The sequence below is a fragment of the Trypanosoma rangeli genome, assembly GCF_003719475.1.
Source record: "Trypanosoma rangeli strain AM80 chromosome Unknown Tra_15.4_contig_00467, whole genome shotgun sequence".
NCBI classification, from domain to species: domain Eukaryota; phylum Euglenozoa; class Kinetoplastea; order Trypanosomatida; family Trypanosomatidae; genus Trypanosoma; species Trypanosoma rangeli.
The window spans coordinates 1-12,234 of record NW_021706214.1 but is presented as its reverse complement, the minus strand read 5'-3'; the positions used below and the strand labels follow the sequence as shown (position 1 = coordinate 12,234).

General features: G+C 48.3%; 4 protein-coding genes across 4 annotated transcripts, besides 7 other annotated features; 1 reads left to right on the top strand and 3 right to left on the bottom strand.

Moving 5' to 3' along the window:
• Positions 1-218: 218 nt before the first annotated feature.
• Positions 219-259: a microsatellite.
• Positions 260-730: 471 nt separating this feature from the next.
• Positions 731-755: a microsatellite.
• A 499-nt stretch (positions 756-1,254) lies between these two features.
• Positions 1,255-1,286: a microsatellite.
• An 84-nt stretch (positions 1,287-1,370) lies between these two features.
• On the bottom strand, positions 1,371-3,554 carry TraAM80_08817 (calpain; the record flags this gene model as incomplete). Its single annotated transcript, XM_029385543.1, has 1 exon — positions 1,371-3,554. The coding sequence occupies one exon, from the start codon at positions 3,552-3,554 to the stop codon at positions 1,371-1,373; it is 2,184 nt and encodes a 727-aa protein (XP_029234596.1).
• A 434-nt stretch (positions 3,555-3,988) lies between these two features.
• Positions 3,989-4,016: a microsatellite.
• A 330-nt stretch (positions 4,017-4,346) lies between these two features.
• TraAM80_08816 (uncharacterized protein) lies at positions 4,347-4,691 on the top strand (the record flags this gene model as incomplete). Its single annotated transcript, XM_029385542.1, has 1 exon — positions 4,347-4,691. The coding sequence occupies one exon, from the start codon at positions 4,347-4,349 to the stop codon at positions 4,689-4,691; it is 345 nt and encodes a 114-aa protein (XP_029234595.1).
• Positions 4,692-5,583: 892 nt separating this feature from the next.
• On the bottom strand, positions 5,584-5,949 carry TraAM80_08815 (calpain-like cysteine peptidase; the record flags this gene model as incomplete). Its single annotated transcript, XM_029385541.1, has 1 exon — positions 5,584-5,949. One exon carries the CDS (start codon positions 5,947-5,949, stop codon positions 5,584-5,586), a length of 366 nt encoding a protein of 121 aa, XP_029234594.1.
• Positions 5,950-7,884: 1,935 nt separating this feature from the next.
• Positions 7,885-7,905: a microsatellite.
• Positions 7,906-8,274: 369 nt separating this feature from the next.
• Positions 8,275-8,324: a microsatellite.
• Positions 8,325-9,278: 954 nt separating this feature from the next.
• Positions 9,279-9,309: a microsatellite.
• A 162-nt stretch (positions 9,310-9,471) lies between these two features.
• On the bottom strand, positions 9,472-12,234 carry TraAM80_08814 (calpain-like cysteine peptidase; the record flags this gene model as incomplete). Its single annotated transcript, XM_029385540.1, has 1 exon — positions 9,472-12,234. A coding segment is annotated over one exon (2,763 nt), but the record flags the coding sequence as incomplete, so codon positions are not given.

Sequence of the window (12,234 nt, the reverse complement as noted above, 5' to 3'; positions counted from 1 at the left end):
AAAATAAGACAAAAAGACAAACCCCCCAAAGCTGCCCAAAAAAAAAAGAGTGGCGGGAAGATCGCAGGATAACAAAAACAATAAATACAAAACGCAACAAACGAAAAAAAACACACACACATACAAAATGACCACGGCCCCGTTCCTCTAAAGCTCTCCACTCTCCTCTCTCCTCTCCACACATCCATTCATTAATCCTTCTCCTGCTTCCCCCAACTCGCATCCCCCGCATCCCCCGCATCCCCGCATCCCGCATCCCGCCAAGCATCACTCGGCGGCCCCGCGCCAGAAACATACCACGCGCTCACCCACACAATTAGATACACGCGCCCCAAAGCAACTACAGTGCGGTACGCACACACCCAAAGGTCAAAAAAACTGCAGCTAACAATAAAAAACACAAAAAAAAAGATCCAAACGAACAGGCATGAACGCTCCTTAAGATATTCTCCATAGTCACACTTTTTTTGTGTATATATTTGCCTCACTTTAATATTATTATTCCTTCTTACGGTATTGGGATACCACGGTTGGATCTTCCGTGGTCCTTGACATTTGTGCCCCAAATACTCTTTTTGATGCTTTGGTTTGAAGATGCGAGTCCATAAAAAAAAAGAAGCCACCGCGCCCCACAGACCCATTCTTGAAGTCTCGCTGCATCCTCTCTTCTCCTGCCCCCGACAAATGGGCATGTAGATATTTATCAGATGCCTGTAGCCGCCTTTCACACTGCACGCATGCATACATGCATAGCAAGAGAGGGAGATAGTGAGAGATCGAAAAGGGTGCATTTTTTGGTCTCAAATGGAGAAAAGGAAGGGGATTAGGTACCATATTTTGCTTTTTTTATTAATTACAAAATTTGTTACTACAGTTTCTATTGGTTGCTCGACAGTATCTTGTGCGTTTTAAACGTGGGGTGTGACTCTATGCAACTTTTCCCACCGGAATCGTGGCCAAGGCACCTGCACGAACGCAAGGGAGAGGAGGTGAAACTAACGTACCCCATTTATTTTACATCGTTGTTTCTTGTCTTTTTTTCTTCTTTCGGTGCCCCCTCCGCAGTAAATTTGGAAAACATGGATTTCATCCCTCATTTTTTCTTTCCCTCCAAGCTGCTTTATTCGTCATCCTTGCTCTGTTATTGCCCTACTTCATCATTCGAAGCCTACATAATATACATATATTACTTTGGGAAAAGCAAAGGAGATGCATCCCCCTTCCTCGTGGTATATTAAGGGGGTGCACTGTGGCTTGTTTTGTCTGGTTTTGTTTTATATTTGTTTGTAGTCTAAGTTGGCACTCATCATCTGTTCATTTTTTTTCCCCCCGTTCGCTCGCTCCCTGTGCCGTCCCCGTCTTCCTCCAGTCTAGGAGTACACGGCACTTCCGTTCGTAATGGGCTGCGTTGTAAGCTCCTTCGTCACCCTCTTGTTTTCCTTCGGCGCATTCGTGCTCTCCGTGAGCTCCCTGTTCGTGTATTTCGGTGGGTACCCGGTGTCGGGGCGGTGCACCTGAAACGTCGCCGTCACGGGCGTGCCCTTACCCGAGAAGGAGGGGAAGTTGGCGAAGACCTGGTTGTCTGGGGGAAGCGCCTGGAGCACTGCCTTGACGCTGCCCCCGAGCTTGTCATCGAAGAAAAGGCTAAGGGTGTACGGCACGGCGGCCTCGTCCGAGATCACACGGGGAATAAGGAGATACGGCGAGCACTCCGGGGTGAGGGTGCAGAGCATACCCACGTCGCGACTCTGCATAAAGGTGAACTGGTTGCTGGGGTTGTCCACATCCAGGTTGGAGTTGCACTCCACCTGCATGGTGTCCAGGGAACCGCGACCGCTGCTTAGCGTCAGCATGATCGGCGGATATTCATCCTGCGCCTTTTCTGTGCCACGACGATCCTTCTGGGAGAGCATGCATCCAATGCGCATCGTCTTCTTCACGGTGAGCTGAACACAGAAGTCGGGAACACCGTGGACAAAGTTGCCTCGAATGCGGTAATCAACACCCTTTGAACGGATGAACGCCACACCGCAACCGTCGAAGTACCGCTGGACGTCACTCCAAGACATCCAGAAGGTACCAGACTCTAAGTTAGCCGGCGCACAGACCTCAGCAATGTGTGGGTGCTCCGACCACTTGGGATCATTGGCATTCCAGTCTCCCTTCCACTCCACAGCCGCTGACCATGGATTACAAATCCGCAAGAGGTAAATTTTTTCCTCTGTAAAACGGCGGACTGCCCTAACCGTATACATATAACCCATCATCAAGCCTGCCTCCTTATAGAAGTTCTCCTTCTCCTCGTTCGCGACATCTCTAACAGGCGTGATCAGCCCAATGTAGTACCCACTCTGATTGTAGCGATCCAGACGTTCAAGCAACTCGGTATCGCCTGTTTGCATATCACTTGCAAAAGATTCATCGTAGCGGGTGGTTGGATAGCCCGTGAGGTCCTGCAAGGCAAGCAGTGGATCCCCGACAACGATGTTTGCGTAGCTGCCATGCACCTTGGCATACGCCTTTTCCAGGATGGAAATCCACATCTCACACGGGTCATCACGCGATCCGGCGTACTTGGCCCTTCCACCAAGAACGGGCAGGTAGTCATCCACAATTATATTCTTCCACCAGCCATGTTTGTTAAGCGTCACCCGGTATGCTCCAAGCGCCCGCTCCTCCGGTGTCAGCTCTGGCTTTCGTGGATGATGAAACATGCTTCGCACCATCTCTGGGTACTCAGCGAGGGCGGCAATGGCGCACACCAGCCAGCTGTCTCCCAACTCACCCGAGTCCACCCTCATTGGGCTGATCGTATTGCGGAAGATACGCACCAGTGAAGAGTAGGTGTCGGGAAGATACATATGTGGGCGGGCCCAAATTGCGGTTTTCATGGGTCGGTTGGATCCACGTGTAATAGAGTCCTGATTGGGCGGAAAGTGAATGTCAATAAACGGTGACGTCTGTCGAACGCACTCCGCGAGAATTGCATCGTCGGTGGGAAATCCCTCCAAAAGTTCCCGCAACCCTTTCATCTCCAATTCTACCATCCGCCCATACATGCGCACCCGCCCCTGCAGGTATTCTTCTGATAACGGAAGAGCCTTGATTTTGCTCTTAAAGCTGATAATAGACCCTTTCACATACATAACCGTCTCTGTGGGATACACGACGGCCACGGCAACGTAGCCCGCGCCTTTCTTCACCTGCTTCACCTTCGTGCTTCCCAGTGCGCGGATCAGAGAGGACCGGCTAAACGCAAACTCCACGTGCATCTCGTAGTTACGTGTGTCGTTGTAGAACGCCCATACATCGTCCTTCACAATACGGTAGAGAAGTCCATTATCAAAGCAGGGCGTGATATCCTCACTGACAAACGTCGGTGCACCACACTTAAACTTTTTCTCAAACTCGGTCTTCTCGGGCAGTGGCTTCATCGTCCGCTCCTCAAACTCGTCCACCGTCTTGTCCCTCTTCTTTTCCTTCTTATCGAAGACATTGTAGTTATAATATTCCACCCTTTGCGGTTTCTGCGTCGTCGACACCCCACAGCCCATAGCTGCCTGTATGCGTCAGCCACTCTCGTCAGGATTTGTAAAGGATACAGATGCAAACAAAAACAAAAAAAATAATAGTAATAATACGAACTTGCTTTAATAACGCCCCAAACGCCCCCGCTTTGTTGTGTTTCTCTTTCCCGATCACTCCTTCCTTTCCTTTGTCAGTAGACAGAAAGAAGAACAGAGACTATGCCTTTCTTCTTCAAATTGACCTTCGTTGCCTCGGTGTTGGCGGCGCTCTTGAGCAGCAGAGACATGCAAAAGACGCGTAAAAAAACAGCGGTGAAAAGCAAACACACACATACACACAGTGACAGGGAGAGAAAGCCATGCAGATGCGGCAGCAGTAGCACCAACCACAACCACCCACCACGCTTCCCCGGCGACACTTGCAATAACGGTTGCCGCCACCCGGAAACAGAACCCAACAAACACACACACACACACACACACACACACCGCCATGCTAAAAACAAAAGGTTCCACAGGTGTTGGCAAACCCGCCACTACGCTCAGTGCATGCCTTCAGCATCGATACCCACATCTCACATGAGTTGCTTCTTTTCTGCACAAATCGTGGTCCACTACCAGAAACCGGCAAATAGTTATCCACCAGGTACAACCTCCACATACCATCCCTGTTCAAAAGGGCTCGGTAGGTTCCTCTATTCCCGTTTCATTTGCGGTCCTGCTGCAGTCCACTGGGTAGAAAAACATATGTTAAGTATGTTCCGGCCTCTCATCCAGGGCAGTGATAACCCATGAAAATCACTAAGGTCTCCGCGATGCATGGAGAAGACTGTAATGGGCATTCGAAACAACACCACGTGTCGCACAAGCTTTCTTGAAAGGTACTCAGATAAACGACACTATGGAAGCGGGGACAACAACCGCTTCCCCTTGTCCAGCAAACCCGACGTGGGTGGAAATTCGAGGTCAACAAAATGCACATTGTGCGAGATGTACGCCTCCAAAAACCACCTGCGCGTCATCGGAAGGGAACAGTCGCCTCACTGCCACAACATGGACTTTTTAAGACATCCTCGGTGGCTTGAACAATCCTCTCCAAATACACGAGAGATAGAGGCCGCCTCTCAGCATGGCTCCGGTAGCCATCCCACGTTCCGCAAATGAACATGACGGTTTCAAGTGGATAAATCATCGCCATCTCCACAAGTTCCTCGTTTTCATTACGCGTGATTTATGTATTCCCTTGAGCCTCCATTTGCTAATTCCGTCCAAAAAACAAATACAGAATATGCATCTCAAAGATATTCGTGTCATTGTAAAAGACCCATGTTTTCTCCTGATTTATAATACAGAACAAGTAGCTGCCTTTAAAGCACAAAGTTTATTGCCCATCGTAGGTGGGGCCACATTCTCGCTAAGGCTTGCCCTTTTGTTCATCTAAAGAAAGGGGCTCCACCAAAGCTTCGCCAAACTCGTCAACATTCACCGTCTCTCCATCCCAGCCCAGCCCAGACTGGACAAGCATTGTGCCCATTCCATGGGCGTTACTCCTGATGGCGCCTGCATGCTGCCGCTTCATCTCTTGTTGTTTTTTACCCGCCTAATTCATTCTTATCTCCTTGACGCAGGCAGCGTAAGAGGCACCACGCACCCCCCCCCCACCCCCTCCCGTGACGCCCTACAAAAGTTCCCCTCTCAATCATCTTTTTTTTTTCTTTGGTGCCTGGGGCAAAGGAGGAGAAAGCGGGAAGGAACTAGAAAAGAAGACCGCCTTTTTCCTCCGTTTTTTATTTGTTTAAAGAAGGGGGGAATGTGTTGTGTTGGTAGCCCCGTGCTTAATGGCACTGCGACATCCCCCGCTGCCCGGCTGTGTTGCCCGCTTCACACGAAGGACACTACTCAACCTGAAAGACGGTGCCTGCATAGATGCCGGGGAAAAACCTTTCAGGATCTAGCGCCTGAAACTCCGTCTGGCACGGCATCGTCAAGAAGTCAAGGTTCCTCTTGTTATCAAAGACACCACATCCAGAGAGAGCACGCAGAACTGCGCACGCACCTAGCTGTTGGGCGTACCCACCTCAGCCAGACTGCACAACCCCAAGACGTACAATCGTGTGGAGTATGTGCTCATGGAGCATTGCATCACAAGGTAGAGAGAACTTTCGGATACAAATTCGTAGAACATGCTGCTCTCATGGATCTGGAAGAAGATGTACTCCGGGGAAGGGCGGTCCGTGTCAAACCCACTGTTGAGGTCCACACGCATCGGAGTTATGGCACCGCAGCCGTGTGCAACAGTTATCATAATTGAAATGTGCTCACTCTTATCGGTGCCACGCATGTCATCCTGCGAGAGCACAAGGCACAGAATGACGGAGGTACTCACGGAAATCCCTAAACATGTGGTGAAAACATTTTGCATGAAGCATGCCACAAATACGGAAGTCGTACGTTAGGTGTTGAATAAAGCCTACGCCACACCCCATGAAGTAGTCCACCGGCCTCAGCCCATTCAAGGTAAAAAGTGGAATCATCCGTATCTGTCTAGTCACGGGCAGCTCTCACTTCCGTGTACTCATCTCATTTTCTGTCACCTTTCTTCCAAGGTCAACCCCAGGCAAGGCCATCCTCGTTAAGCCATGGGTTATGGAACTGCAATAAGTGAAGATTATGTTCTGGAAAGTAGACTATCTTCAGGACTGCTTACACGCGCCCAACGCATAGACCTGTAGCTGTGTAAGCGGCTTCATTCATCTCATTTACGGCACCATTTTTCAATGCCTCTCATGTAGAAGCCATAAATATGACCTGATATCCAAGCTGGCTGCACCGGTAAAAGTGTTCAAACAATTCTTCCCCTCCTACTCGTCCTTGCCTCAGCCAGAGCATTGTTAAACGACGAGCATGGATGGCCTGATATGTCTTGGAAGGCATGCAGTGGGTCACCTGCAACGATAAAACCGTAACCGTCGTGTATCTTTGTATATGCCTTTTACAGCATTAAAACCCACTACTCCTTTGGGTCGTGCTTGAAGCGCGCAAACTTTGAGCGAATACCTGAGCAGGATAAGCAGTTATCAATAATAACATTTATCTACCAATCATTTTTTGTTGAGGGTGGCATGATGGATGCCAAGCTTGTGTTCCTTTTTGACGACTTCAATGCTAATGGGGTCTCCAAATATATTACGTACCCCCGTCCGGAAATTCTGCAAGAGTGTCCAGGGTGCTAATAAGCCATGAATCGCCCAAGCCACCCCCATCAATGTTGTTTGGGTGAACGCCACCGCGGAACAAGCAAACCTGTTTGGCGCTATCGTAGGATAAGTACATGCATGGACGCTCCAGCGGTATTATCTTTATCATGGAACTCATTTGAAGTGACCGCTGTTCTGGTAAAAAAGGAAAAATCCACAAACTCCGCCTTGTTGGCGAGACATGCCTTCACGGTCTCATCAGAATAGGCATTTTTGCAAACCAATCGGTATAGGTCCCAAGCTTACTTATCAATTATCTCCTTGTCCTCCACAGTCAGGTCCTCCAGGTATTTGTCTATGATTCCTTCTGCCTTAATGTTGCTCGTGTATCCATTAGGATGGCCCTCTATAAAAAGTTTTGTTTCAAGTGGGTGCACAGACACCGAATAAACTCAAGAAGCATCAGATATATTTTCAAGCGTCGTATTTCACGGCGCATTAATGTCAAATGCCCGGTTTGAAGTTCACTTTCACCCGCATTATGCAATTTAGGGTATCGTTGTATAAATATCAGCGCCCACCACGCCGTTCCTAGGCAACGCGGTACAAAAGACCCTCATCAAAGCACACGGTTGAGGTGCCCTCATACACAGGGCGTCCATACCGACACTCCGAGAAGGTGTTACAGTCAGCAACCGTTCCCTCTCCGAAATCATCGGATGTGGCAAAGAAAGCATATACGCTTATTTTTTCGTTCCTTGGCCCGTATGCCGGCATCTCGTCTGGTAGAAGAATTTTAAAACAGTAAAAAAAGTATAGTTTCTTGCCTCTTTCAGAGGCTTCAGTTTATTTTTGGTGAGTGCTCATTTTTTACCTCCCCTTCCCTGTGCTTGCTAAGTGTTCAATAGTAAAGATGCAAAATAACCCCTATTTAAGGCTTGCATGAGGGTGATATCCACTTTTTCCGCCACTTGCCAGCACCTGCGGCTTCCCCTTTGACTTCGCTAGATACTTCCCCATAACATCTTTGTCGATCCGAGACAAGACACCAAAAAAAAAAAAACATATATATATACAGAAGATGTGGGTGAGAACAAAGCAGGGGGTGCTGTGCCACACGATGCGGTGCGGGGGGAGAAGGTAATATGTACTTCCCGTACAAAAAAAAAAAAAAAAAATAACATTGTCTGTGGTTCCCAGCTTCCCTTCTGCTCTCAACTCATGCCGGCAGGGATTCCTGCTCCCGCCTCTGTTCAGCCTCCTCCAAAATCATCCAAGTGCCCGTAAAGAGGGGAAAAATAAGTAATAATAATAATGAGGAACAATGAGTCACTCTCTCTTTCCCACTTCCTCCTCTAGGTTGCTTCTTGGAAGCAGAGAAAATTTTGCCGCGTGCAGCAAGGCTGGAGGAGACGGCCAGTAATGGGAGGGCGGTGATCACCCCCAGAGTGCCTAGAGACAAGCAAAGAAAACGCACTGGGGAAGTGGAGAAAGAAAGAGAGACAACGAGGGAGGGAAAAAAACGCTTGATGCTTTACCAAATTGCAAAGAAACAAAAAGAAAAAACAAAACAAAGAAATAGAATATTGAAAACAAAACACTTTGGCAGGACAATTATTTTTCCTTTCTCATTGCACCCCCACCCCCATCATCCTTCTACAATGACCTTCGAAGACTATTACCCAATCCCATTCCTTTCACATGTGGATAACGCCTCTGCATCCACCCCGGTTCAACGCGAAGTTTGCAGTTACCCGGAACTGTGGCGCAAACAAACTGACATGCCCAACTCGCCCCAACTACATCGTCCTCACCCTTGTGGCTCGTTTGTTTTATGACTCGTTCTTCACGGTGCCCTTCTATCCGCCCTTTTTTTCTGAGTAGTGCGTGCTTGCGCCTGCTTTCTTGCAAAAAAAAATTTCCACCTTCTCCATTCTTCCCTTCTCGCATTGCTCTTCTCTTGGATGTGAGTGTATTTCTATTTGGTCATTCCTCATGCATCGCCCCATTGTTTCCCGTTTTTGGCGGCTCGCACTTGGCCAGGTGGTTCATAGCACACACACAACACGCAGAATAAATGCGGTGGGAATAAAGTCAAGTTGTAAGCAACACGACACAAATCAAAAAAAAAAGGTATAGTGTGACGAGATCAGGTGTCAGGGAGAAAACGACATAGTTGTGCGTCGCAGGGGTTTCACTTGCCACTACTTTGCCCCTTGATCTTTCACCCTTGTTTCTTTGCCTGTCCTCCTCTTTTGTACTTGGAAGGGGAAAAAAGAGGAAATTGCTTTACCTTCCCCTGTACCGCCCATTCCTGTTTCAGATAAAAAAACATGTCTTTACCCACCTTTTACATCAGGAGCTCCAGAAACGTAGAGAGATCTTATGCTGCTTCTTTTTTAACTTTTGTTTGTGACCTCAGTTTGTAAATATCGCTCTTATCGGCTTCGTTGGTTGTTGTGGAACCACTTGCCTGTATCCTTTTCTCGCTGTCAACTTTTTCCTTCGTTTTTCGTTGTAGTTAAAGAGCACACAACCCCGCTTCGCCTTAGCATTGTTGTTGTTGTTGTTGTTTTGCTCGTGTTTTCTCCCTCATTTGCATGCATGGGCAATCTCTAGGCGTGGTTTATCCGTGGCTCCATTCCTGATCCTGATTCCTCACCGCCGCTGTGCTTTCTCCTCCCTCTCCTTGCGGTTGGATTGTATCCTCCAATGCCTTTCATTCTGCTTCACAAAAAGGAAAAAGTTTAGTATACCGCTTCACCCTGCTTCAGCTCTGCGTATCCCTTGTGGGGTGGTTTGACCTGGTACTCCGCCATGACAGGCTCCACCTCAGGTTCAAACTTGGGGAAGTTGTGCATCACCTTGTTGTCCTTGTCAATGGTTTTGAATTGGACGGTGACGCCGTCGTGTCCAACAACCTTGTTGCATGAAAATCCTATGACATAGGGTACCTCCCCCTCCTGACCATCCACCTGCATGAGTCGAGGAATTACGAGGTATGGCGAGTGCTCAGGAAGGAACCTGTGCAACAAGCTGATGTCGCGGGCCTGAAAGAAAATCCACTTGTCGCGAAGGGGGTGGGAGGCGTCGTTGGAGCTGTTTTCCACGACCTTGTAGAGGTCGTTTTCCAGCGGTTGCGCAACGCTCAACATCACAGGTTGGTACTCATTGAAACCTTGGCGTCCACGCCTGTCTCGCTGCGATATTGTAAAACACATCCAAGTGGGCTGTTCAACGTTAACCTCAAACACGCACGATGGTGTACCCGCCACAAACTTCGAGGGCACACGGTAATCATTGAGAAGCGGATGGGAGAAGCAGACACCGCCCCCGTTGAAGTAACAGAGGCAAGCTCTCCACGACATCCAGAAGGTGCTACGTTCATCCTTTTCAAATCTGCAAGCTTGAGCCACTTCTGGATATTGCTCCCATTTATTATCGTCGCTGCACCAGTCACCATTCCACTCCGCGTTTCGTCCCCATGCATTGCGTAGCTTCACCAAACGCAGCTTGCGCTCAGCAAAGTATTGCGCTTCCAAAACTCGGTACACATGTCCACTTTGTAGTCCCACGCCAAGGTAGCGTTTAGCCAACTTGAGATCATTCGAATTTTCATCGTTTGTAACTTTGCCAGGAGTGCTCAGCAACATTTGATGGTGAGCCTTGGTGTATTTTACCCAGTCCTGGAAAAAATCATCCTTGCTAGAGCAAGAAGCGGCAGCAAAGGCACTATCAAATCTACAGCACGGAAAGCCTGTCAAGTCCTGAAGTGCATGAAGCGGATCACCTGAGCAAATGCTGGCGTAACTGCCATGCATTTTGGCAAATGCCTTTTGCAAGATAGAAGGCCATAGCTCGGCAAGATCACGATTGCTTTTTGCATACTTTGGTTTGCCACCGGAAATTGGAAGGTAATCGTCGACAATAACGCTGCGCCAGAGGCCGTTCTTGTTGAATGTCACACGATAGGCGCCAATCGCACGCTCTTTTTTACCCGCTTCAGCACCCGCAGGGTGTCGAAACATTTTAAGAATATCCTCAGGGTTCTCTGAGACGGCAGCAACAGAGCACATCAGCCAAACATCTCCCAGTTCCCCCTGATCAAACTCACCAGGACGAATAGGGCCTCTGAAAAGACGAACCTGATCAACCAAGTTGTCAGGGAGATACGATGAAGGTCGCGCCCACGGAAGCTGCTTAAAAGGCTTCTTCGCCCCAGTATCCAAGGAATCCTGGCATGGCGGAAACTCCAAATCCACAAAAGGAAGATTGTGCTCCAAACACAACTTCAAAACCTTCTCTGCGTCCTTCTCATCCCCAACAAGTTCCTTAATTTGAGCCATTTCCTGGTGAATGGTTTCTTCAGCCAGTTCCTGACGGCGCTTACAGTAATCGTCAGATAAGGGAACTGCACGGAGTTTGCTCGTGAAACCATTCACCTTACCCTTGACAAACATTTCCGTTTCTCCAGGGTAGACATAGACCTCAGCTAAATGCTCACCATCGGGTTTGGTATACATTTTGGTGTTTTCAAGAGGCTCTAACATGGAATGTTTGCCGAAGGTAAATTGCACATGCATTTCATAATGGAGGGTGTCATTGTAAAAGGCCCAGGTCTTTTCTTTACGGTTGAAAATGCGGTACAGCAGATTAGGTTCATCAAAACAGGAGAGTAATTCACCTTGGTAATCTGGTTCGCCATTTTTGAACTGGAGCACTTGTGAATTTTCTTCGTCATAAACAGGACGTAATATCGTTCTCATTTCAAACTCATCGTCGCTGTCTTCACGTAAATCGTATTCAATAGGATCCCAACGAATTGGTTGTGTTAACGGTGTTTTCCTCGGCTTGACAAAGTGATGAACCTCCTGTGTGTGAGGCAGCAATCCACCTTTATTGTTCTTCTTGTGGTTATCCTGCTCCGCATGCCCCGCTGGCAACTCCTGCTGCTGCTCTTCCTCTTCCACGTGAAGCTGAACCGGATGAACTTCGTGCTGTTCCTCGGTGGTATGTTTCACCTCTTCATGGTGAAGTTCGGCTGCATCGTGCTTCTGTTCACGACTTTCACCCTCATGGGTGACCTCTTCTTCTTCTTGCGACTGTTTTTTCTTATGATCTTCCAAATGGTTAACGGCCTCGTCCTCTTCCACTGGGTATTCATGAGCCGCTTGGGACTCTAATTTTACATTCTGGACTTCGCCACCGTTGTGGTGGCCCTGCTCATGTTCATGATGCTCGTCATGTTCATGGTCATGGTCATGGTCATGATGCTCATCATGTTCATAGTGTTCTTCATGATGCTCGTCATGTTCATGGTCATGGTCATGGTCATGATGCTCATCATGTTCATAGTGTTCTTCATTATGCTCGCCATGTTCATGCTCATGATGCTCATCAAGTTCATAGTGTTCTTCATGATGTTCGCCATGGTCATGTTCATGATGCTCGCCATGTTCATGCTCATGATGCTCATCAAGTTCATAGTGTTCTTCATTATGCTCGTCATG